This window comes from Gopherus evgoodei, chromosome 5 (genome assembly GCF_007399415.2).
Source record: "Gopherus evgoodei ecotype Sinaloan lineage chromosome 5, rGopEvg1_v1.p, whole genome shotgun sequence".
Classification (NCBI taxonomy): domain Eukaryota; kingdom Metazoa; phylum Chordata; order Testudines; family Testudinidae; genus Gopherus; species Gopherus evgoodei.
The window spans coordinates 83,144,445-83,172,014 of record NC_044326.1 but is presented as its reverse complement, the minus strand read 5'-3'; the positions used below and the strand labels follow the sequence as shown (position 1 = coordinate 83,172,014).

The following is a 27,570-nucleotide window of genomic DNA, read 5'->3' as shown; positions in this document are numbered from 1 at the left end:
GTGTATGCATCATCTTCTGTGTGAATCCCACTGCAGGAGCAGGGCCTTACTTAACAGTTAAAATAAGCAGTTAAAAGTTCAAACACCATGGTGGTGTATAATTTTATTTTTTCCCCTTACAATCCAGGAATACAATATATGAAGCCACTAAAGCAGTTTAAGTATCAAGTCTCAGATTAATTGTGCAAAAAAAATCAAGAAACTAGAGAAAATGTAAACCTGTACCCTAAGCTATAGTTATTTGTTTGATGTGGGGAAAAGATTAGATTGCAGGTGAACGTTTTCATTGCAACTATCAAAGTTTCTAAAAATTCTACATAAAAGACACACAATCTGAAGATTGCCTGAAGATACCTACCGCAAGAATAAATTAAATCCAAACACGGTAAACATTATAGCTAAATAACCCACAATTCCAATTGCATAACTCAGTTTATAGATAAGAAGAAACCACTTGTAGACCAACCTGTGGATCAGAGAAAAGGAAATATACTGAAGATCTCCAAAATCTCATACTGTATCATATCTTAGACTGCTACATCTTTTTACAAATTCAGTTTCTAACAAAAGCAAGTTTAAAATGTCCTGTCTTTATCTATATTTAAAATTAAACTGGGATTAAAATCCATTTGGATGGAAACTCCTTTCTTATCTCACCACACATGCATATTTAACAAAATTACATTGCCGAGAAGATACCCTGGGCCTGCTCCACCAAAAGACTACTAGTGATCATTAGGATTTACTGCTGTGAGTAGTCGCTTTGAAGTAAATGATAGAGCTCAAATGGAGCTACTCACTGTAGTAAGCACCACACTGTAGTGTTTTTAGGGTAAGGCCCATAGTTGAATATAGGAGTTAAGATACACATATATGGTGCTAACTTTAACTTTCATCCTTACTCATTTACATTTCAAGTTTGTTAAAGGTCATCAGTCTAAAGCATATTTAGGCACCTAAATAAAAGGAGCTTGATTTTCTCTAGGTTTTATTCAAATATAGCAATGTGATTAATACAATGTCTTAATCTACAACTATTAAATGGCCTTTGTGTCATTTATTAAACTTTGTGAAACATGAACAGCAAATGATTGCAAGTCTAACCAAAGTATCCCCTTAACAATCCCCACCCTCCATCTTCAACTGTCCTTCAAAAGAAGGAGGACCTAAAGAATACATACCGTGGTGTTCTGCCTGACAGAGGTTTGCGGGTAGCTCTGAAGATGATGTAACTGGTACTAACTGAAAACATCCCCCGGTGCTTACCAGCTCCCCGGTTGAGCTTACCGTGCCATCCACGCCGGAGACATTCTCCGCAGCACGAGACTTGATCGCCATGACGGAGCCTGAGCTGCCTCGACCCCCGGCACCGCCAGTGCGGGTCCTTCAGTCTATTGGCAAGCCGGCCCTTGTGAGACCTTCTTCGCCCGGCACCACAGAGCTTCACCGGTCCCAGTCCAGGTCCTGCAGGCACTCCTGGTCCCACCGTCGATCCCGATCCCGCGGCCCCTCGCAGTCCCGGTACCATTCTCCATCGAGGTACTGGTCGTACTCGCGGTACCGCTCGAGATCCTGGTCGCTGTCCAGATACTACCGGCACCAATCCAGATCTAGACACTCACAGCACCGGGCTTCTCGCAGCCGATCTCGGCCCGGCGATTCCAGGTACTGGTCGACCTCCCGGCACCATGCTGGTTGCAGGTCCCGGTCCCACTCCTGGCACCGTCACGACTCTCAGTACCGTTCTCCAGCACCGCATAGAGATGGTCCGAATGGATGTAGAGACACTCACCAAACGGTCTCCGCCCCTCTGTGGCCATCTCGCCATCCGTCGATCTCCTCTCATGCAGAATCTGCATCATATGGGGATTCGGATAATCACCAGGGCCCTCATCAGTGGCCTTTTTGGACACCTTGGGCCTACCATCAGAACCAAGGTGATCTGCATGTTCCACCGCGGTCCGCCCCTTCTGAACATCGGGCACCAGAATCCACTGTGAGCAGACCTCCCCCGGCGGGTATGGAGGAACCCACAGCCCATGTACAAGATCCACAGGATCCGCAGGACATCCCCCAGGACCAGGAACTCCAAGACCCGCTGGTTCCTGGGGTTTCATCCTCTTTATCACCGGATGAAGCGGTGGCGGGGACGGCTACATCTGGTCTGCCCCCCATTGACCTCAGGTCGCACCAGGACCTCCTGCGTCGCGTCGCCCTCAACATTAACTTACCCGTTGAGGAAGTTCCTGAGGTAGACGACCTGATTGTCAGTATATTATCAGCGGAAGCTCCAACCAGGGTTGCCCTTCCCTTCATCCGCTCAATACAGGTGCGAGCGGATACCATCTGGCAATCCCCGGCATCAGTACCACCCACAGCCAAGGGGGTTGAACGCAAATATATGGTACCATCCAAGGGGTACGAGTACCTGTATGTGCACCCTCCTCCTTGTTCGTTGGTAGTCCAGTCCGTCAACGAACGGGAGTGCCACGGCCAGCAAGCCCCTGCGCCTAAATCAAGGGAGGCCAGGCGCATGGATTTGCTGGGTAGGAAAATCTATTCGGCAGGAGGCCTCCAACTCAGGGTGGTGAACCAACAAGCCCTCCTGAGTCGGTACAGTTATAACACCTGGGAGGCAGTAGGGAAGTTTGTAGAACTCGTCCCACAGGACTCCTGCCAGGAATTCACAGCTCTCCTGGAGGAAGGGAAGAAAGTGGCGCGGACCTCCCTCCAAGCCTCGCTAGATGCTGCTGACTCGGCGGCTAGAACCGTCGCATCAGGGATTGCCATGTGGCATATATCGTGGCTGCAGGTGTCAGGGCTACCACCTGAACTCCAGTATACGATACAGGACCTACCCTTTGATGGCCAGGGTCTCTTCTCCCAGAAGACGGACCCTTGCCTCCAGAGTCTGAAGGACAATCGCGTAATCATGCGTTCGCTGGGAATGCATACGCCACAGCGATCTTTCCAATCGCAGCCCCAGCACCCCTACCCCCCACCTCGTCCAAGGCAGGACTTCTCCTGAAGGCGAGGTCGTACCTCCTGCAGACGACAGTCTGGACCACAGGGGGGTAACAACTCCGGTCCTACCAAGCCACCGGCGGGACCGAAGCCAAACTTTTGAGGGTGCACCCGAGAGCACCGTACCAATTGCCTCCCAGGATCCTTTTCAGTTCGCCAACTGCCTTGCTGCATTCCTACCTGCATGGCCCCCGGTTGACTTCGGACCGCTGGGTCCTCTGCACGGTGAAGTATGGCTACTGTCTTCAGTTTATTTCGACCCCTCCTTCCCAGCCTCCCTCCTTGTCCCTCTTCAGGGACCCCTCTCACGAGCAACTCCTTCTGCAGGAGGTGTCCAAGCTCCTTGCCATGGGAGCTATAGAGGAGGTTCCAGAGGAATTAAAGGGCAAGGGGTTCTATTCCAGATATTTCCTAATTCCCAAGTCGAAAGGAGGCCTCCGGCCTATCCTGGACCTGCGAGGACTGAACAAATTCATGAGAAAGTTCAAGTTCCGCATGGTGTTCCTGGGTACCATCATCCCTTCCCTGGATCCCGGAGATTGGTACGCTGCTCTCGACATGAGAGACGCATACTTCCACATCGCGATCTACCCTCCGCACAGAAGGTACCTACGCTTTGTGGTGAATCGTCAACATTATCAATTCGCAGTCCTTCCCTTTGGCCTTTCCTCGGCCCCTAGGGTATTCACGAAATGTATGGCGGTAGTCGCCGCCTCCCTCCGCTGTCGTCGAGTGCATGTCTTCCCATACCTCGACGACTGGCTCATTCGAGGGACCTCCGAGGCTCAGGTCACCGCCCACGTGAATGTCATCAAGGACCTATTCACCCGTTTAGGCCTGATTATCAACCTGGACAAATCCACTCTGCTTCCTACGCAGAGGATAGAATTCATAGGGGCCTTGCTGGACTCCAATATTGCAACAGCTAGCCTACCCCCACACTGCTTTCAGACTTTGGTCTGCCTCATACAGAGGCTACAAAGCTTCCCAACAACCTCTGTCCGCGCCTGTCTCGTCCTCCTGGGGCACATGGCTGCGTGCACTTTCGTGACGAGGCACGCAAGACTGCGCATGCGTCCTCTTCAGACTTGGCTCGCCTCAGCCTGTCGTCCTCGCAGAGATGCTATAGACATGGTAATTACAGTTCCACCAAGCGTTCTGGGCTCCTTCAACTGGTGGCTGATGCCCTCCCTGGTGTGTGCCGGTCGTCCGTTCCACCCAGCACAGCCCTCGGTGTCTCTGACAACAGACGCTTCCTCTCTCGGCTGGAGTGCTCACTTATTGCACCTTCGTACTCTCAAGGCCTTTGGTCCTCTCAGGAGCTGGGGCTTCACGTCAATGTCCGAGAGCTGAGAGCGGTCTGATTGGCGTCAGACCTTCCAACAGCACCTACAGGGCCGTTGTGTTGCAGTCTTTACAGACAACACAACGGCCATGTATTACATAAACAAGCAAGGAGGGACACGGTCTTCCCCTCTCTGTCTAGAGGCGATGCGACTGTGGGACTTCTGTATAGCCCACTCGATAGAACTGGTAGCCTCCTTTCTCCCGGGAGTCCGGAACTCTCTCGCGGATCACCTGAGCAGATCCTTCCTGTCCCACGAATGGTCCATCCGCCCGGACGTCCTCCTTTCAGTATTCCGGAAGTAGGGCTTTCCCCAGATAGACCTCTTCGCCTCCAGGGAGAACAGGAAATGCCAGGTGTTCTGCTCCCTGCAGGGTTGCTCCCCAGGCTCCCTCTCGGACGCCTTCCTGATCCACTGGGGAGGTCGTCTACTTTATGCTTTTCCGCCCTTTCCCCTCGTTCACAGAGTCCTGCTCAAGCTCCGCAGAGACAAAGCCAGGCTAATCCTGATCGCTCCGGTGTGGCTGAGGCAGCACTGGTATACCATGCTGCTCGACCTCTCTCGGTTGAACCCGATATCTCTGCCGCTCTACCCAGACCTGATAACGCAGGACTTCGGCAGACTTCACCACCCCAACCTGCAGTCCCTCCACCTGACAGCATGGCAGCTGTCTGGCTAAACCAATTTGAGTTGCGCTGTTCCACCCCGGTGCAACAGGTCCTCCTGGGAAGCAGGAAGCCTTCCACGCGTGCAACATATCTCGCCAAATGGAAGCACTTCTCCCATTGGTGCGCCCAGCGTAACCTTGCTCCTGCAGGTGTATTGGTCCCCATTATCTTAGACTACTTATGGTACCTCAAGGAGCAGGGCCTGGCACTTTCTTCAATAAGGGTGCATCTAGCCGCGATTTCCACCTTCCATCCCGGGGAATCCAGCAGTTCGATCTTCTCCCAGCCGGTAGTTTCCAGGTTCCTTAAGGGCTTGGAGTGACTCTATCCTCCGGTTAAGCGCCCTTCTCCTACCTGGGATCTCAACCTTGTTCTGGCTAGGCTTATGGCCCCTCCCTTTGAGCCGTTAGCCACTTGTTCGCTGCTGTACCTGTCCTGGAAGACGGCCTTCCTAGTTGCTATAACATCGCCCAGACAAGTATCGGAGCTTCGTGCCCTGATGGTGGACCCCCCGTACACGATCTTCCACAAGGACAAGGTACAGCTGCGACCACACCTGGCTTTCCTCCCCAAGGTGGTCTCCGCCTTTCACATCAATGAAGACATTTTTCTACCGGTCTTCTTCCCGAAGCTGCACGCATCATGCCGGGAACAACAGCTGCATACCCTGGATGTCCTCTGGGCTCTTGCCTTTTACATTCAGAGAACCAAACCGTTCAGACGCTTGCCTCAGCTATTTATAGCGGTCGCGGAGCGTATGAAAGGCATGCCTATTTCTTCCCAGAGGCTATCATCATGGGTGACGTCCTGTATCCGGACGTGCTATGACTTGGCCCATGTCCCGATCGGCCGTCTCACTGCCCACTCTACTCGAGCTCATGCCTCGTCCACCGCTTTCCTGGCCCAGGTTCCTATCCAGGAAATATGTCGCCCTGCTACCTGGTCTTCAGTCCACACTTTTGCATCCCACTATGCACTGGTTGAGCAGTCTAGAGACGATGCTGCCTTTGGCTCAGCGATCTTACATTCCGCAACGTCTCGCTCCGACCCCACCGCCTAGGTAAGGCTTAGGAATCACCTAACTGGAATGGATATGAGCAAGCACTCGAAGAAGAAAAGACGGTTACTCACCTTTGTAACTATTGTTCTTCGAGATGTGTTGCTCATATCCATTCCACACCCACCCTCCTTCCCCACTATAGGAGTAGCTGGCAAGAAGGAACTGAGGAGCGGAGGGGCTGTCAGGGGTATATATCCGGCACCATAGCGGCGGCACTCCAGGGGGCGCCCTGCCGGCCCACCGAGTGTTGCTAGAGTAAAAATCTCCGACGAACGTGAACGCGGCACGCGCACACCTAACTGGAATGGATATGAGCAACACATCTCGAAGAACAACAGTTACAAGGTAAGTAACCGTCTTTTACATCAATAAGAATTTGGCCGATAAGATTGAGAGTCACTCTTAAAAGCCTCTACTGAGGGTCATGGCATTGAATTCAGTCCCAAATAAACCAGCCATAAAACACTGACAATGACTTTCTAAAAATCTCCCTCAACAGCACAAACAAAATGGATTAAACTTTTTCATTTTTTTCTCAATTAATATTGGCAAACTTAATAATTTATACTTGCTCATCTCTGCTTTTTAATTTGCCTGTGGTAAACAAATATCTATTCCAGATCCTTTACAATATGCAAACATTTTAAATCCGCTGAATAGTCAGCCCTCTGATATTGGCACCCTCCTGGACTCCTATTCATTGACCATGAATTTGGCACTAGGAAAACCTGATGGTGATAGAGATAAAGCTATAATGACTTTAATGTGTGTTTGTAAAGTTTAAGAGTTTCAGCTCCTAATCCTGTATTGGTAGGCTTTATAATAAGGTTGCTGAGAATAAAAGAAACTGTGACGAGATGCATTTAGAATGTGGATAAATTAAAAAACAACCCTCCCAATGTTATCTAGAACAGGGTCACAATTTCCTTATTGGGGAGAGGAAAGGGAAGGATAGGAATCACATCTCTTAAACCTAAAATGAAATCATGTAGTGCCCAATATTATTCCAGCTGCCATCTATTGGTGTTTTGCCATAGATTCCGATGGAGGCAGAAATGAGCCTTTCCTCTGTTACCAAGAAAAATTAGGGACTTTTTTAAAGGGAAATACAAACTTTCCCCTAAAAAAAAAAATGTAATATGAAGCAATATTTTGTAAAAAGCAGTATTTCATTATCAAGGGCTTGATAAAAGATTAGGTCATTTAGAATAAATAGATGTAAAAGATAGGAACACAGCAATTCTGGATCAGACATTGATCCAGCTGCGCCTAAGCCCTGCACTTGCAGAAATCAAGGCCTACTACAAGGTGTGGGAAAATCTGCTATTCACCTATCAAAATAATATTGCTCCTCCCATCCCATGCACTACCAGTTGCCTCTGGTGGGTCATTTGAGGGCTTATCTCCACTGGCAATTAACAGTGCTGCAACTTTCTCACTCAGGGGAGTGAAAAAACACCCCCCTGAGCGCAGCAACTTGCAGCACTGTAAAGCACCAGTGTAAACAGTGCCCAAGCACTGGGAGCCATGCTCTCATTGAGGTGTTTTTTTTAGTGCACTGGGTGATTCTATGAACACCAGACAGGGTGAATGCAACCTCTGTATGTCACACAATGTAGTGTAGAATTGGCATGGGATCTGCGGTAGCCAATACCTGACACTTCAAAAGAAGGCAAAAAGGACTACAGAATGCTTCCCAATGTGCACGGGGAGCAGGCATACACACTGTAACATGCACTCCTCTGTGGAGTTCAGCACCTTCTCCTCTTTAGTGGCTGGCATGAGTTACGGCTGTGCCTTCACACTGCATTCTGCCCACCCCTTCCTGCCCAATGTAGGGCACTGTTCACCCTCACGAGAGATGGGGGAGCAGTCCTTGACTTTCTTTGACTGCAGGGACTGGAATTCTGACTGGCCCTCATCTAAGCAATTCCAGTTGGAAGAGGCTTCTTGCTGCCGCCCCTTCCCACTGTGTACCTGTGTAAGGGCCAGGAAGAACATGATCCTAAAGTTCTAACATGGTAAAATGTTATTTTTTGACTGCTGAAAGTTGAACCTAGAATTACATTTCAGCCTCTTAAATTATCAGAGCGTCAGTTACATAGGAGCAGCAACTTTCACAGATTTGTTCAACGCTAATCATGGTTATCTAATTGGTTAGTTATAAACACTCATGTCTTAACCAATTTTAATATTGTACTTTGAGATTTTCTTTGCTAATTCTATAAGGAGATTAATTAGAATATAGTATTTTAATGTAATATCGTCACCAAAATTCAGTCTAAAAAGAACTCCTCTCTTCAAAGCTATTAAAGATACTCTTCTTTGTGTTCTACACAAATCAAACTGTTAATTTTAATAGTAATTGCCACATATGAAATGTAGGAAAGTTCAATCAAGTAAATTAGAGTATAAAAATATGAAATCATGTCGTAAAGTTATAAGGCCCAGTATCTGCAATATATTAATAATGCTGGAGGGTCACCATCTGGACAACTTCATATAACAACACATCTGCATTGTTGGTAAATGGCAACTCTAGCATCTGGATCATATTATTCCAAATTTTCCTCATCCACATATCATAGCAAGAGGAATTTCCTGACAAATCAGACAGCTGCCAAAAAGTAAAATGTTTTTCTCTTTATTGTACTTTAAATGAGCACAAAAAGACCTGGAAGTGAAGTCAGCACTGGCGTCCTAGACAGCATTCCCATTTTCTAATTATACAGATGGAACAACAATTTACACAAACACACAATGATTTTTTTTAAGATTATATTTGTACTCTGTCTCAAATTATCATTTTTTTCTGTTAAGAGTAAACAAGAACTTGTATCACAAACAAATTCAGCAAAAAAAGCATTATCGTGCTTCTCCTTCCATCTTAAAGCAAGTGGTGAAAAATGCATATATAAAGAAAATAACTGTTCAAAATTAGATTTATTGTGATAGAACGATCTCATGAGAACTTGTTAATTTGGCAACAGAAGCTAATGGGCTTTTCTAAATGTCTAGTTTCTTTTGATGCAGACATATTCAAATATTTAAAATGTGCATGAAAGCAGTATTAACTCAGCTATGTGGCATTTAAATTTTAATGTAATATGCTTACATTCAACTGTATGCCTGAAATTGGCAGAGATTTCTATATTAACCAAACCAAAATGACAATATTTTCAAGTTTAGACTCATTACTTATTGGTAGAAATCAATTATTTGTTAAATATACTACTTCATTTGTCAACTATATTCCAAAGTACTCATTACATGGCAATCTTGCCACAGAGGATTTATGACTAGTAGAATAGACAACTTATATTTATATAGTCATCTATGATCAGAAGCATCTGAAATGATTTGAAGACAAATATTCCCTTTTCTGTCTTACATATTTTAAAACTTTGTATTATGCCAGAAGAAAGCGTTTTTCTCTACGCAGCTGATATATATTAATCAGTGGACAGCTTCCAAAAATAAGCAAACTTTATGATAAGAAGTTCAATCTCTGTTAGTCAGATTTTCCCTTGGGAAAAGACAGAGGGTCAAATCATTTGACAAGTTTTCTTACTATATTCTTTTTTCAGCTGAAGATTCCAGATTTAACTCTCCATTCTGTCACAACAGTTTGACATTGACTTCAGTGGAGTCAAGTCAGTGTAAAACTAGTGTAATGGAATGGAGAAACAGGCCTGCTACTTGCACATTGAACTGATCACTTTCTGAAAATCAGGCTCTTAAGATATTTTTCAGCTTGGATATGAAAAAAATTGAAGGGTCCAGAATCATTACTCAACTTTTAAAAATCTTGGACAACAAATTTAATTTGTCAAGAAAACTAATCAGGATTTCATAAACTCTTATGCATCTGACGAAGTGGGTATTCACCCACAAAAGCTTATGCTCCAATACATCTGTTAGTCTGTAAGGTGCCACAGGACTCCTTGTTGCTTTTTACAGATCCAGACTAACACAGCTACCCCTCTGATAATAAACTCTTATAGTTTCCTTCAATCTGCACCTCCATAATTTGGAAGCTAATTCTTTTGGCCAATTAGCATCTACAAGAAGTACTGCAGAGAGGACTACTAAGATTTATTCCAACATCAGCAAAACCACATTTTTTTTTCCCAGGCTCACACCCAGACTATTTTACATCTGACCATCTGGTGGCTGGCAATTTCTTCCCTCACATCAGAATTATCCACAGCTGAATTTTGGCTGGTTTGTTACAACAAATGCTCTCACTCCTTTGACACAGGAACCTTTCCCAGCATGCCCCTCTTTCAGTTGCTGGCCCTCAAAATTCTGAATAAAACTACAGAATGCATTTTAGAAGCTGCAGGCTGTAACAATGTCCCTTGAATTCAGTAAGTATTTGGGTTTTTTCCCCTTTTATGCTTCCTGTAGCCTATTTCCTCCCAAGTTTACCAAACAACTGGTAGGTTGTCAATCCTTGCCCCCCCTCCCCCTTTGTCTGACTCCTACCTACTACGTTCATGCAAAAAGCTCATTAATGAGTCAGTCAAACAGGCATCCCACAGAGGACATAAACATCCAGCTCAGAATAAAGGAGACAGAAAGCATTTGGAAGCACCTTGAAGGGACTAAGAAGACTTAGGACAGCCTTCCAACAGAGTGCCTTCATACCATTAGGAATAAGAGTGCCTTTGTACCAGAGGCACTGTGGTGCCAAATGGTTATGCCAGACCAAACCACATGTGATGATAATCTGGTTCCCTAATCTCCTATGAGAAGGGAACACAGAAGAAGCAGTTTCCATTCCACTCTCCCTTCCCCAGATTACAACCACCTGCTTTTTGTCAGCAGACTAAAATTCCAAGCCTCAACTATACAGTTATTCTACTGGGGAGGGTTGTATGGCTTGCTTCTTTATCTGACCTCCTCCTTAAGAGGTTAGCATTTTGTCAGCAGCATCAGAAACAAAAATATTTAATTCTCTCACATCTGTACATAGAATCTGACACATACAAAGTATGAGTAAACTACTCAGATACAAGCTGGATGATAAAAAACTGGGTAGCAAGCAAGAGAAATACTGTACACGAGCAACAAGAGTAGAGAACAGTTTTCTCTTTTTAACGTATTGGTTTTGGGCTTTTTTAAAATTAGGATTTAGTTAAATCTCACTAATTTGGTGACAATACAGTGATATCAATAGGAGGGAGTGATTTAATGGATTTCAATATTCTTGCAAAGTTATAAAGAGGAAGTGACTTCTTTAAGGTGATAAGACTAAAAGGGTTTACCAGTGGTGTGAATGACATCTCTTGTTTCTTTCTGTAGTTGTCTAATACACAAGCATTTTAAAATGTTATGTTCAAGTTAGCTCACAGATTCCCAGTGATTCACAGAAATATCCTAAACAGGATGTTTATGTGGCCAGTGATCAGACATGCCCACCCCGTGGGGGAAAAAATGCAGAAATTGGGCTTGGTTTTGGCTTACTTGGCTTGTGAGTTGCTTGTTGGCTAGTTTTTGACTTGTCGCCTGTTTGGCTTGTAGCTTCTTGTAGTTTGATGTGCCTTTTTTTTAAATCGGCTCCCAGCAAGCAGGGGCAAGGGGGGAGAGAGTCAGAGGTGCACAGTGGGTCCACCATAGTCTCAGACTGCATGCTGGGGGGATCTAGTCACATAGAGGGTTGGGGTTCTTAGGGATTGGCTTGTTTTGAAATGGGATTAGTTTGATTTTTGGTTTATCGTGAAAGTCAGGGTGTTTATTTATCATATGAAAGTTAGCAACTGTGCCACTGAGGAGGCCAATTTAAATGTGCCCGGACTTGCCATAGGGGTGTAGAGCTATTCTTTTTCAAAGGTACAAGATATATTAATGAAAAATTCTCTGAAGTTATCTAATGTGGAATTAATGCTCTGCACTATCTGCTGTTTGAGACAGTACAATTAACATTAACAGCCTTGTAAAAATAGATGAGCACGGCTGTGAAACTAAATTATTTTCTCAGCTAAGCAGAGCATAAAGTAGAACTGCCACAACCAAGTCCAAAATTAGCTTCAACTTCTGGTATGACGGTTTATATAGACGGAGATTCTGCTTCTTTTCACTGCATTTCCGTTATTACTGGATTTGAAGATCTGGTCATTGCCACAGGACTATGATTCATCACTTAAATAGGGTTGGGGTTGAGGTGAGGGAGGGAGTGTGGGGTGCTGTGTGCAGGAAGGGGCTCAGGGCAAAGGGTTGGGGTATAGGAGGGGTGTGGCAGGGGATTGGGGTGAAGGAGGGGTGTGGCAGTGCTGGAGAGCTCAGGACAGGGGGTTGAGGGTGCAGGAGAGGTGCAGGGGGTTGGGGTGTGGGATGCTGGAGGGGTTCAGGGTGCGGTCTCCAGCCCAACACCACTTACCTTGAGCGGCTCCGGAGTGACAGTGGTGCGCAGCGGGGCTAAAGCAGGTTCCTTGCCTGCCCTAGCCCTGCTTCCAGAAGCGGCCGGCACCACGTCCCTGCAGCCTCTGGGGGAGGGGAGGGGAGGGAGACAGAGGGCTCCACGCACAGCGCTCACTTGTGGGTACCTATCATATTCTATGATTCTACCTCCCCTGAAGCTCCCATTGGCCACGGTTCCCCATTTCCAGCCAATAGGAGCTGCGGGGGCAGTGCCTGCAAGCAAGGGCAGAGCGCGGAGCCCTATGCCCCACACTTTCCCCAGGGGCCACAGGGATGTGGTGCCAGCTGCTTCTGGGAGTGGCATGGGGCCAGGGCAGGCAGGAAGCCTGCCACATTCCCGCTCCGCCACGGCACTGGCAATCCTGTGGACCAGATCCAAAGCCCTGATGGTGTGGATCCAGCCCATGGGCCTTAGTTTGCCCTCCTCTGTTGTTGTACATTTAAAAAAACACCCCCCCTCACTAAAACCTGATTTAATGCTTGTAGCTGAAGTGGGTCCTCTATAAGGTGAATATTAGATAGATCATATGAATGAGTATTAGGGCCACTAAAATAATCACCTACCAACCAGATAGAGTTTTAAATGTGATTAACTACTGGTTGAGGCTAAAGTTTCAAAAAGTAGATCCTAGTAAGCAACACATGGCATAGGACAAGAGCTAGTATACTACTGGAAGTTTTGGACACTGACAGAGTGATCCAGCACCAATGACTAGCTTTAGAGTATTGTAAGGGAGAGTAATGAAAGGATAACGCAAAATGTATGTTTCTTAGCACTATCAGAGATATGCTCATTCCAAGAGGGGCCATTATAAAAGCTCAACAACTCTGTATATATTTAGTGCTCAGCTCTGTGTTTGTACTGGTGGTGGGACAGCAGTTTCTCTACCTCTGAGAAACTGATTTCAACAGACAATATTGGTATGAATGCTCAGAGTTGTGGACATGGAGCCAAATTCATCACTCAATCTTTGCAATCCCATTAAAGGCTTTTCATTTTGACAGCCCCTTCCATTATTAAAAGTTTTTTATTACAGTTCCTTATTTTTGTAAGGTGTACTTTTAGGGACTAATCACCACTTTACTATTCCAGTTTTTGCCATTGTAATTCCACTGAAATCAACAAAATAATTCCAGCATGAGGTTGAAGTAAGGCAGTGGTGAATCAGCCTCTTTCTATATTTTTCTGTCAAAACACAATGACGGTAAATCATATTAAACTGTGACTCTATCCTCCCTCAACCAATACAAGAAGAGAGGGAAAACTAGGGGATTTTCAACATACTAAATTTAAAATCTCTCCAAGACGGGTAAGTTGTTGGAAAGCGGTCAAGGAAGATTGAGGAAGTGGTTACTGATGTCAATGTGCACTAACTTCTTGGCACCAAAACTCAAGATATCAGTATACAAACTAACAAGGGCTTTGGCCTGGATCATTCATTTCCAAGGACAAATTCCCAGTGGGAAAGAGCTACTTACAAGAGACTTATTGACTTCAGTGGACTTGCGCACATGCTTAAAGTTCTGTCTCAGGTACTTATAGATAGGGTGACCAGATATCTCGATTTTATAGGGACAGTCCCAATATCTGGTACTTTTTTTTATATAGGCTCCTATTACCCCCCTAACCCCTGTCCTGATTATTCACACTTGCTATCCGGTCACCCTACTTATAGGGCCCCCATTTCCATAGTATGTGAGCAATTCACAATCTTTAATGCAGTTACACTCACATACCCTCAGGAGGTAGGGTATTGTGTCTATTTTCACAGTTGGGGAACTGAAGCATAGAGAGCCTGAGGTCCAGATCCTCAAAGATATTTAGGCTCCTAACTTCCACTGATTGGGGATCTGGACCTAAGCGAATTGCCCAAGGACACACAGCAATCTGTGGTGGAGCCCAGGTATCCTGAGTCCCAGGCTAGTGCCCTAATCACTGGACCATCCTTCCTTCAGAAGTGCATCTGACGAAGTGGGTATTCACCCACGAAAGCTCATGCTCCAAAATGTCTGTTAGTCTATAAGGTGCCACAGGACTCTTTGCTGCTTTTACAGATCCAGACTAACACGGCTACCCCTCTGATACTTCCTTCAAAGTTAGTCATTGCAGAAGCACCTTGCTCAATCAAAGCTTCAGACTCTCTTTGGATCCTTCTCTACATCATCCCTTCAGTTAGGTGTGGATGGTGACTGTGGAAAGGGAAGAGAAAGAGATGTGACATACCCCTGTGAGAAATTCATAGCCAACTCCCAGATTCCCAATCAGACGTCTGAGTTTCCGAGGGCTGGGTTCTAATTTTTTTCCTGTTTTGTTTTTTTTTTAACCTACCAAGGACTGAGTTCAGGACCAATTCGTATATAGAGGAAATCAAATTAGAGTTGCTTTTTTCCTCATGGAATGGTAAAAGCTACTCTTCTTGAGAACAAGAATGATGCCTCATTTTCTCCATCCATTCACAGCAGTGTCATTCTGAACTTAAGTCGTCAAGAGAAGTCTTGAGTGGGGGGAGGAATAGCTCAGTGGTCTGAGCATTGGCCTGCTAAACCTAGGGTTGTGAGTTCAGTCCTTAAGGGGACCACATAGGGATCCAGGGTAAAATCACTACTTGGTCCTGCTAGTGAAGGGAGGGGGCTGGACTTGCTGACCTTTCAAGGTCCCTTCCAGCCCTATGCGATAGGTCTCTCTCTCTCTCTCTCTCTCTCTCTCTCTCTCTATATTCAGGGCCAGCACTTCCATTAGGCAGTTGGCTAGGGCGCCAGGATTCAGGGGGCAGCATTTTGTGCATTCCCCACGGGGCGCACAGGAGCTTCTGGTTCTGCTCCCATCGTGCTGCCGAAGAAGGACCTTCTGTTGATGTGCCATGGAAAACGGCAGCAGGCAACTGAGCAACTCAATGACTGCTGCTGTTGCCTGTGGCATTTCAGCAGAGGGTCCTTCTTCAGCAGCGTGATGGGAGTGGAACCAGAAGCTCCCACACACCCTGTGGGGAGCGCACAAAATGCCACCCCCTCAATTCTGCCTGGGGCGCCAGAAACCCTTTCGCCGCTCCTGTATATATTTTAAATCTTTGCATGAGAAAGAACTGATGTTTTGAGATGCTATGGCTCTAAAACAGCAATCTTTTGACTGGTTACTTACATTGTATGACCTGCAGTGCCTTTGCTGCTATTGAACCAGTACAATCTGTGCCACTACCAAGGTTGCAATGACAATAAGAACCATCTCCATATGCATGGATTCGTGGCCATGGTGCTGTGCATGCATCTTCTGATGCTGAAGTCTGAAAAGAGAATGCATACAATTAAAATGTACACAGCAGTCCATACTTTTTTTTGACAATGAGAAGCTGGGAGGAGGATAGCTGGAAATGCCCAGACAGACCTGAAGAAGATTGTGAGCTAGTAAATTAGGTGTTAGTTTGCAATGCAATATGCCATTGCAGTTTTGGTCACTATACAGTAACTCCTCACTTACCGTTGTAGTTATGTTCCTGAAAAATGCGACTTTAAACAAAAAAAGATATTAAGCAAATCCAATTTCCCCATAAGGATTAATGTAAATGAGGGGTTAGGTTCCAGGGAATTTTTTTTTCACCACATAAAAGACTATATTGTATAATATATATTGTACAATATAGTCTTTTGTCTGGTGAAATATATATATATATTACACACACAGAGTATAAGTTTTAAACAAACAATTTAATGCTGGTACACAGTGATGATGACTCTGAAGCTTGGTTGAGGTGGACGAGTCAGAGGGTGAGATATTTCCCAGGGAATGCCTTACTGCTAAATGATGAACTAGCAATTGGCTGAGCCCTCAAGCGTTAACTCTCACACTCTATAAGGCAGCAGGAATGGAGGGAGGGGAGAGAGCATTACAGACAAAGACACACACCCTGTGTGTGTGTGAGAGAGAGATATGAGCATTTCCCCTTTAAGTCAGGGGTGGCTCTGTTTTTTTGCTGTCCCAAGCACAGCAGTCAGACGGCCTTCAGCAGCGTTTCTGTGCGAGGTCCGCCGGTCCCGCGGATTCGGCGGTGGTTCTGCGGGCGATCTGCCGATCCCGTGCCTTCGTCATACCCGCTGCCGAAACCGAGGGACCTCCCGTAGAAACGCTGCTGACCTCCCGTAGAAACGCTGCCTAACTGCCGCCCTCACAGCGACCGGCAGGCTGCCCCCCGCAGCTTGCCACCCCAGGCACGCGCTTGCTGCGCTGGTGCCTGGAGCCGCCCCTGCTTTAAGTACACTGCCTTGTTAATTGGCTCAGCTTGCTGCTAGCAAGCTCTCTCCATCCTGAGCCCTGTCGGGTGTCCCCCTGCTCTATGGAAGATGGGGTAAGCAGGGTGCAGGAGCAGGGGGGACACCCTGACGTTAACTCCCATCTTCCTCCCCTCCCACCTGCACAGCAAGCAGGAGTCTCGGGGAGCAGCTCCAAGGCAAAGGGCAGGAGCAGCACATGGCAATGCGGGGAGGGACAGCTGCAATTGCTAGCCTGCTGGGCAGTTGCTGCACAGGGAACTTAGGGGAGTAGGGGGCTGCTGGTCCACTCTGGTTCCAAGCCCCCACCAGCTAGCTGCAACGAGCTGCTCTTCCTGCAAGCAGTCAACAAAGCAGGCAGCTGCCAAACAATGTTAGAAGGGAGCATTGCACAACTTTAAATGAGCATGTTCCCTAATTGATCAGCACTGTAACAACAGAACAACATTAACCGGGATGACTTTAAGTGAGGAGTTACTGTATATGAAACTATCAAATCACAGAGCTGGAAGGGAATTACACCATCTGTATAACTGCAGCCCTGCCTGGAATACAGGTTTCTAACTGGGTGCCTCAATAACAGAAAAATACTGACAAATTGAAAGGCATTCAGAGAAAAGGAACACAAATTATTAGGGGGTTGGACTGACTTTAAGTACAAGCCAAATGCTGTTCAGTTTACCTATGCGATGGCTAATGGAGGCAAGGGGAGAAGAGGAAATGTCATAATAATCAACTTGTCCCTTATGCACATCAGAGAGGGAGAGAAATGGTACCTGGGGGTATAGTGGGAGAAAATAAAAAAATAGAAAATTTAGCATGATTACCAGGAAAAACTTCATGACACTAATATTAATTAAATTCTTCCTAGGCAAATGGTAGAAGCTCCAGTGCTTGCGTCATTTAGAACTAGACTGACTAAAACAAGAGAAAAACCATCCTGTACTGGCATGGCGATAGACTAGATGCTCTAATAGGTCCTTCTCCTCTCTAATTTTTGTTGACCCCATTCTAAACACAGAGAGGTCACAACTGAAGCCACAGAGACAAATTCTCTTTCAATTTTTGCAAGAGGGTAGAATTCCAGTTGTCACATCTGAACTGACGCTGGCATTTTGGTTCCAGGTCAGAAACAAAACTGGAAGAAGCCTTAAATTCTCTGCCTGTTTCCCTGTCTGTAAAATGAGGATGAGCTCAGTTATTTATCTTCCTTACAAGGTCACTGTGAGGGTTAACTAGTTAATGCTTGTAAAAATTTGTGAAGTCAGAAAGTGCTGTATAACAAATGCTAAGGGCTGAATCACAGAGCCTGGGAGGAAGAAAGGACCTATTTTCTGTTTTGGATCCCAAACCAGTCACTCTCATGATTAAATCCCAAAGATGGAAATCTTGACAACTAAAAAATGATCCTACCATAAATTTGGGACCAACATTTTGTGAAATTTTGGGGTTGTCAAGACTGAACCTGACCTCTAGCCCTGCTTTGATCTGCAGCTTGAACCCCAGCTCTAGCCTCATCTGGATCCAGATTTGAACCCTGAATTGGATGGAAATCTACTCTTCACTGCTAGTACTTCTCTGTAATGTGTCAGATCAAAGCCCTGGATCCAACAATACTTTGAATGTTGAGGAAGTTTGGATCCAGATCTTAAATGTTGTGGCTCTGCTTCTCAGAAAAGAGATGCTAGCTGCCTCTACAGAAGTAGCGGTTGGGAGGGAAAGGATCAGGATGTACCACTTCTCCCCTTGTCACACTGACTCTTCTGTTCAAAAAGCAATGACTATCTGGCCTGTGCCAACATCACAGATGAATGCAGTATAGCTACCCATCTTAGTCTCTTCTTCCTTCTCAGAAATGCAGCTTTATCAAAGTGTCCCTGTTAAGCTTATTCTACACAATACCCCCAAATGCACATTTGAAATATATCCCTTAATAACACTGTTTTCCACAAAGTAAAAAGGCTATCTAATCATAAATAAAATATATAAACCTATAGATAAATATTATATAAACCTACCTGAAAGATTTTTCTGGCAATCCCCAAAATCAAAACACTGTTCTAGACTTCAATATAGAATGCAGTATATCACTTTAACAAAGATGATATGAGAGCTATAGAAGAGATATGAGAAGTACTTGTCAAACAGCATTGCAGAATTTAGCTGAATGACTCATGGTCAGACCACACTTTGAATTGCAGATGGGGAGACTGTTTGTGTGTATGTTCTGAGTGTCAGAAACAAATACATTTCATGTTACAATAAAAGAATCACTTCTGCTATTTTATTGACACTACACTTGCTATAAATATTTTTAAGTGGCCAGTGAATGTGATGCACTTAGCATCTTCCTCCCAGAAATAAAGTGCGCTGCTCTCAGAGTGCCGCCTGCTGGATAATTTACATGATGTAATGTCAGAGGAAGATGCTCATTCTGTTTCATCTGGAGCATGCTGGAATGATGGCCTTCTAAAAATAGCTGGAGTGGGGATGCATACAGCTTATATATGAGGAAAATTAAAATCTACTGTGATGGAGGGGAAAAAGGTGAAATGGTCAACATGATCCCACTCTCTGTATATTAGCCCTGCTGGGTTGTTTACCCTTTTTTTTTTAACCAATTAAAAAAAAATTGAGACATTTTCCTTACATTTTATTTGACTTGTGGAAAGAGATAGGAAGCACTAAATTTATTACATAGATCATCTTTAACTTATCAAGTAGAATACTATACTTTAACTAGTAATAGAGATGTTAATTATTTTGTTTTGCTGTCGAGTTGATTTAATGTGTAGAATAAAAAGTTCTTGAGCAGTATTTTCTAACTTTTCTGCCATGAATAAACCTTAGAGGAAATGTAAGTGATCTTTATGCTTAATACAGAAAATTAAGGAAAAAATACTAGATTTTCTAAATCTAAAAACAAACATTTGGGATAACAGCTCTGCCAATTTCTAGAACTGCTATAATGAAAACCAATGTATAAAATCTACTGCTAATATGCAAACTCACTTACTTCCATTGTTCCTCTGTTGATAATCTTAATGCATCTCCCTGAAACAGACACAAAACTAATATTATAGCTTGATAATGTACAATAATCAGGAGGGTTTCCTTCTCAAAGTCCCCTTCCCCCTGTACCAATGGTAAGACATATTTAACTCAGATACATATGCCACAGTTTCCCTCAAGTAAACTATGGACTCCATCTCATTCCCCCAGAAATAGGTGGGGATTTCTGCCATTAATATCAGTGTGAGCAGGATCAAGGTCCCAAAACTGAATGAAAGACCAAAACCAAAATTTATATCAGTTGGAATTTTTGTTGTGCTTGTTCTAGTATGGCACATTAAGATGCTGAAATTATGATAAAACATAATGTCCTTTAACTTTCTCCTTAAATCCTTAGGGATAAAATATAGCAATAGAGTAAAAAAATTATCAGGTTGAGTTTAAAGCAAAGTATAGACTTACAAATATAAAGCCTAATTCTGCAGTTGCTGCTGGTATGATTTGTCCTATTGAAGTCCCATACAGCCATAGTATCGTTCACATAAATAAGGGCTGATGGATCAAGCCTAGAGAACAAAGTGTCTAGATATTGCATATTAAAACTGGTTGAAATATTTAATTCAAAACTTTTTAAAACTTAAAGTAGGTTAGTTATGAAGATGAAATGTGTACATGAAAATTTGTTTTTCTTCAAAATGTTTCAAATTTTAAAAATCAGAATAAATGAAAAATTTCTTTTTAAAATAAAAACTGAAAATGCACTCCCCTTTTTCAGTGGCAAGTGGAAAAAAGGGGGATATAGAGAAGGGAAAGACAGAGGAAGGGGAAATACTAAAAATAGATTTCTATTTTTCTGATTTTCCATTAAAACCCACAAGTTTAAAAATTTTTGCAAAAAAATTCCAGAAAATTATTTTTTGAAAATTTTCACAAAACATTCTTGCCATTTTCCAACCAGTTTTATTTTATATATAATCCTGTTAATACATTTGGATCAAATCCTGAGAACATATTGACTACAGTGGGATTACTCATGTGCATACATTTTACAATCATTTTATTTATTTAGAGGTATTTCTAGGGTGCTGTTTGCTATAAGAATCCTAACATAGGACTTAAAGCAAAATGCCAGCACAAGGGAGTATCTAGGGCTAGCCTGTAACTTTTTTATCTACCCTGAATAAAGGGGTGTCATATAGCTGCACCAACCCACAGCAGGAATTGGAACTCTCAATCCCCTTGGGCATCTAACTGCCATGGAACCAAAGCTCTTCCCACTGTCTGCCCCATCCCATCCCCTAACCATCATTTGTTTGCAGGAGGGAATATCAAGCAATTCCTGCTCTCTTCTCTATGGCTGGAGCTTCATTGTAGTAAGGAGAGGTGTGGAAGGGGAAGTACTTAGGGTGACCAGATCGCAAGAGTAAAATATTAGGACACGTGGGAGAGGGGAAGCCACAGTCCCCACCTGAACCATGGGGGAGGGAGGTGCATAGCCCTAAGAAGCTGCAAGGGAGGCACATGGCCTGGCTCCAGCCTCCTCTACAAGCCACGGGGACACATGGCCCAGCTCCAGCCCCAGCCGCAAGCTGCGGGTCGGGGGCACACAGTCCTGGCTCTGGCTTCCACCGCAAGCCAGGGTTGCATGGCCCTGGCTCCAGCCCCCACCGCAAGGGGGGGTTTTCAGGGCTGGGGCAGTGAGTAGGAGCATGGGAGAGGGGTTTGGGGTGCTGACTCCTGGAAGGAGTTTGGGTGCAGGAGGGAGCTCAGGGTTGGGGCAGGGACTTGATGTGCGGAAGGGGGTGCAGGTTCCGGGTGGCGCTTACCTCAGGCGGCTCCCCGGAAGTGGCAACATTTCCCTCCTAGGGTCCTAGGCAGAGATGTGGCTATGCGGCCCTGTGTGCTACCTCGCCTGCAGGAGTCGCCTCCACAGCTCCCATTAGCCATTGTTCCCGGCCAATAGGAGCTGTAGAGCTGGCGCTTGTGGTGGGGCCAGCATGCAGAGCCCTCCCGGCTGTCCCTGCACCTAGGACCCAGAAGGCTGTCACCACTTCTGGGGAGTTCTGTGGAGCCGGCTGGGTAGGGAGCCTGCCAACCCCATGCCAACCAGAGGCCTGGCAACCCTACAATATCAGGACAAATGGCATCCCAATCGTACATCGGTCAGGATGTGGGACAGAATTCAATACTGGGACAGTCCCAATTTTATCAGGATGTCTGGTCACCCTAGAAAAGTACTCCTGTGGACAGCTGAGACATTGATCCTGAGTCTAATCAGCAAGGGTTACAAAACACAAACTTTATTTACTCTGTGTGCATGCATGCGCATGTGCACACACTAATGTGACTTTATAAAATTACTTAATTCTGAAACTGCACATTTGCAAAGTTCTCTCTAGAAATCAGCTGAAAACAAGTTAAAAAGGCCACAGTTATGCTGAAGAACTGGAAATGGCACTGCACTGTATTCACTTCTAGAATGTCATTACCTAGCTACTAATGTATCTAATCATCTTGCAGAATTGATAACTTTTAGACCATGTTAAAACATTTCCTGTAATACTAGTCAGTCTTGGTTTTGCTGTCACTCTACCAAAAGGTTGGTAATGTAATCAGGAGTCACCAGGTCATTTTCCTCAAGATCACAAATACTTACACCTTCTGTCTGTTGGACTGATCTATTTAGAAAGAAAAGTGCTTGAAAAACAGTAACCCATTTGATGGTATTGAACCATGCTCGCTGTATGTATATGTGCATGAACAGGTGGAAGGGGCGGAGGAAATTTGGGAGTAATTTTGGGACACTTTTAACCCAAGCCAGTAGGTCAAGATTTAAAAAAAAAAAAAAAACTTGTCTGTTTTTAGATGGCTGTAGACTTTAATATCAATATAGAAAGCACACTCAGCATAACATTGTATAAAGAGCTCTGCCACTGGAATTACAGTCAAATTCACCTCTTTTCATGCATATTTCCTTAGTAATGAAGAATGAGAGACAGAAAACCAAAAATATCTGCTCTGTATGTAAAATCCTTACTATATAGATTATCTTTCAAAAGCTGCTGATGGCAAAGACTAGAATTTATTTACACAGCAAAAAACAAGTTCAGAGTGTCTGTCAGGTGAAAAGTGCTCCCTAATGAAGTGTAAACCAATATCCTCCATTTTAAAAATGTACAGCACTGGAAAACAGACTGCAGGAAAAAATTCTTTGTTGACAGAGGGATGGATTAGATTACCTAAAAGGTCTTTCCAATCTGTAATTTTACATGACTATGAAACACAACCACAGGTAAATCCCATGCTTGTTTTTTGACCAGCTAATTACACTGTGGCAAAATATACAGACTGGAAATATGGGTGTAGACAAGTAGATACTGTAGTGTACAATTCTTATTTCCTGAATTCATCTCTTGTTTGGGTGACTAACAGGTTTGCTTTTTCTCTTTATCATACTCTTCAATAAAGACATGGCTATCTGCACCTCCTGCGATAATTATCATACTGGTCTAAGTTTACACTATATAATTTTGTTCCTATTTTTCAGCACCTGTTTATTGTGTATCTTGTCTTAAATTAGACTGCAAGGCCCTTGGGGCAGGCACTATGTATTCTTATCCACCTGTACAGCACCCAGCACAAACGAGCCTTGCTCCTGACTGGGGCCTTTGGATGCTATGAAGATACAAATTAATAATACTTATTAATATAACAGTTATGTATGGAAACCTAATACCACTGTTCTAAGGGCCTCTGCAAAGTTTTTACAGTGTGTGTACATATGTATGTACATACTCTTTGGGGGAGAGCCAGAAAACAAACCCCAAAACTAAGTGTTCCCTCAAGCAGGAGGAAGGGAAATTTCTATATTTGGGATTTGTTCTGAGCACATTTTAAGTCTCTCCCCTGGGTGTATGTGCTTAAATGAGACATTTAGTATCCCATTAATTAATTATTGTTTTGTAAAGAACTTTGGGATAGAAGATACTAGTGGAAAGAACAGGCTTGATTTGGCAAATCTTTCTACATGTTAATAAAGGCTTTCAGGATCAAACCTGTAACCTGCAGTTGTTAAAATCTCCCTCACTCAGCTCATTACTTTGTGATGCCCCTGGAGCATAAGGAATTATTCATGGGTTTTCTTCTTACTCTGTAGTTTTTGCTTCTTGCTTCTCATTTTTGTTTAGAAAAGAGTTGTGATTTGGGGCCCAGATGTAAGCAGAAGCTATAGCGTAAGGCCTGTAATATTATTTGGGTGAGTAAGTGCTACGCAAGGTAAGAACGCGTTGCAGATCTGGCTTACACTGAAGGTCAGGCAGGGGAAACTGACAAATAATCGCTACAGCAAAAAGACACTGAGTCAGATCTCTCTGGCAGAGTTCAGTTTCTCTTCACACAACTTTGAAATGTTTAATAAAGTAGGATTAATAATAACAGCGAAATTACGGTGAATTGATACAAACCCCTAAGAACCAAGATCTTCCTCATATTTGTACAACTTCCCTATGCTATGACCCCACCCCCCGAACATGCTAAAACAGCAACTACGCTACACAACCCCCACCCCCAGCTGATACAAACCCTGCTCCCAATCACACACCTTCCCCGCCACTCCACACCCACGTATACAGCGTCCTCCCGGCCTCACAATCAACGACGCCGTTGAAAAACCTGGCTCTGAGCTGTCCTCACTGACTTCCATGGGGGCGGGCTCGGGGTCTGGCCCCCACCCCGCATCGCTTCGCGGAGGGGGCGGGATTGGGGCCCCCGGCGCGGCTGCTCCAGCGCCGCCGTTACCTGTTCGTGCCGGTGTAACGACAGAAACAGTGACCGCTCCAGAGTCCAGACTTTGGCTGCACTGAGCATGCGCAGATGAATTGAGCATGCGCAGTAACCTTTACTGTCGCCGCTGCCCTCTCTCCCCTCACTTCTGCTTACGATTTGCTGCCTCCTCTTTGGGGGGGTTTAAAAGTACCAAGGGGGGCAAATCGCAGCGGGGGGGCTGCCAGGATCTGAGCAGGGGGCAAAAATTTACTGGCCAGGGGAGATCAAACTGTAGGTAGCGGCGGGAGGGGGCTGAAGGGGGAAAATCGGGGGTAGCCGCAGTTAAGCCCGGGGGGGGGGCAAACGCTGCCAGACCCTGTGCAGGGACAAACCCCCCGTTTAAGGAGGGGAAGAGGGGGGAACAGCGACCCCTGGGGATGAGCCATCCGCTGTGCTCGGAAATCTGGGGGTGTCGGGGGTTGTGGGGGTTGCAGAGGCTGTTTTCGTTCTGCTCCCAGGACGCTGCATGTCAGCCCCGGAGCAGGGGGCGGGTTCCTGGGGCTGGGTCTTAAAGGCACAGGCCTCCCAATTCCTATATTGTCAAAGCTCAGACACCGCAGCTCCTCTCTGTCTCACACAAGTGCTGCAGGGCTGTTATTGCTCCAGCCAGGAGGCTGAATGCAGTGAAATAGTGTACAGACGCCCCCTCCCTCCCTCAAACTCTGCCTCTCACGTTTTGACTTTGTAAAAGTGTCTTCTGTCAGTTTCTATGTCTATATAAAATCACTGCAGCTTCTTTCTCTTATACAACGTGCTGAGTTGCTAACTCCCTCCCAGAGCCCACGTGACTGCACCCCCTGCTATACCCCAGGTCAGATCCTGCACCCCTCACTCAAACACCCAGCCCAGTACAAGGGCACTGTTTACAACCCGGGAGCTGCCAGACGGGCACTGTCCAGCCCAGCCCTGTGCTGCTATCCTGCTTCTTCCCCTTAGGTGTGGGCCCATGTTGCACCATGCTACCCCCCTGCCCAGAACCCCTCTGGCTCCCTACGCCCAGTGCCACATCACCCAGAGACCCCTCCACACACTCCTGCCCAGCACCCCTCTGGCTCCCTACGCCTAGTGCCACACCACTCAGAGACCCCCCCACACCCTGCCCCGCACCCCTCTGACTACCTACACCCAGTGCCACACCACCCGGAGACCCCTCCACACACTCCTGCCCAGCACCCCTCTGGTTCCCTACGCCCAGTGCCACACCACCCAGAGACTCCCCCACACCCTGCCCAGCACCCCTCTGACTACCTACACCCAGTGCCACACCACCCAGAGACCCCCCCACACCCTGCCCAGCACCCCTCTGGCTCCCTACGCCCAGTGCCACACCACCCAGAGACCCCCCCCACACCCCTGCCCAGCACCCCTCTGACTACCTACACCCAGTGCCACACCACCCGGAGACCCCTCCACACACTCCTGCCCAGCACCCCTCTGGTTCCCTACGCCCAGTGCCACACCACCCAGAGACTCCCCCACACCCTGCCCAGCACCCCTCTGACTACCTACACCCAGTGCCACACCACCCAGAGACCCCCCCACACCCTGCCCAGCACCCCTCTGGCTCCCTACGCCCAGTGCCACACCACCCAGAGACCCCCCCCCACACCCCTGCCCAGCACCCCTCTGACTACCTACACCCAGTGCCACACCACCCAGAGACCCCTCCACACACTCCTGCCCAGCACCCCTCTGACTCCCTACGCCCAGTGCCACACCACCCAGAGACCCCCACAAACCCCCGTGCCCAGTGCGCTCCCAGACCACTTCCCCACCCACTCAGAACCCCCCAACAGATCCTCTTACTGCCCAGTCACCCCCTAGCTGAAGACCCCCCCACAGCCCTTCCACAACTGAGCCCCCCCCACAGATCCCCTCACTGCCTCACCACCACAACTGCACAGTGCCCCGCACAGACACCCCACACTTCCCAGTGCCCCAACACACACAGATCTCCCCACGCCCCCACTGCCCAGCATCCCCCCAGACCCACTAGAGACCTACCCTCCCACATCCAGTGGTGAGCTGAAGCCGGTTCCCACAGCTCCAAGAACCGGTTGCTAAAATTAGACCTCCGTGGAGAACCGGTTGTTAAAGGGCCAGGAGGTGGGCAAAGAACTCCAGTCCGCAGGCTGGACCCAGGACCAGCGCTAGTGTTTTTAGTGCCCTAGGCGCACGGCCATTTGGCCGCCCCGCGCGCTGATCCGCGGCTCCACTGGAGCTGCCGCAGGCGTGCCTGCGGGAGGTCCACTGGAGCCTCGGGAGCAGCGGACTGTCCGCAGGCGGGTCCACCGGAGCCGCCTGCCACCCTACCCCCGGCAAAATGCCGCCCCCCCAATAATCCTGGCGCCCTAGACGATTACCTAGGCCACCTAAATGGAAACGCTGGCCCTGGCTGGACCATCCTGTTGCTCCCAGGTTTCCCAGCTGGGGAGGCTGAGGCTCCCCTGGCCCTTGCCCCGTTTCCCCCCACTGCAGCGTATTCAGCCACTGACATCAGCTTGGCAGCTCAGCTGAGCTTGAGAGTGTTGTCCTGCTGCCGCTTTTTGAAGGCCTGGCAAGGTGGCGGGGGTGTGTGTGTCCTGCTGCAAGCTCCAGGGCTGGCCAGAGGAGAGGGGAGGGGGCAAGCGGGGCAACTGGCCCGGGCCCTGGAGGGGCCCCCAGCCCCACCAGTATATCTCCCCCCAGCCCCAGCTCCCCACCCTTAAATCAGAACTTTTTATAGTGAACTGGTTGTTAAGATTTTGGCAGCTCATCACTGGCCACACCCTAACCCCCAGCCACAATAGCCAGCCCTGATGGGAGGTGACTGTGTCTGCCAGGCTGAGCTGGCAGCGCAGCCAGAGCTGGTCCTGGGGCAGGAAAACTCCAGCCCCTTGGGAGTGGTGCAATCAGCCGGGCTGGAGCACAGCCTACCCAGGCCAAGCTCCCTCAGGACCCAGTTCAGCCT

At 46.6% G+C, this 27,570-nt stretch overlaps 1 protein-coding gene across 1 annotated transcript in view; it reads right to left on the bottom strand.

The window, feature by feature from the left end:
- The window catches only part of RNF175 (ring finger protein 175), a 33,858-nt gene extending 9,186 nt beyond the window's left edge, over positions 1-24,672 (bottom strand). The window contains 5 exon segments of the mRNA XM_030565072.1: positions 359-466; positions 1,182-1,282; positions 15,661-15,802; positions 19,801-19,838; positions 24,397-24,672. Coding sequence (XP_030420932.1) covers positions 359-466; positions 1,182-1,282; positions 15,661-15,802; positions 19,801-19,838; positions 24,397-24,498 — 491 coding nt within the window. The 5' untranslated portion in view covers positions 24,499-24,672.
- Positions 24,673-27,570: the final 2,898 nt, after the last annotated feature.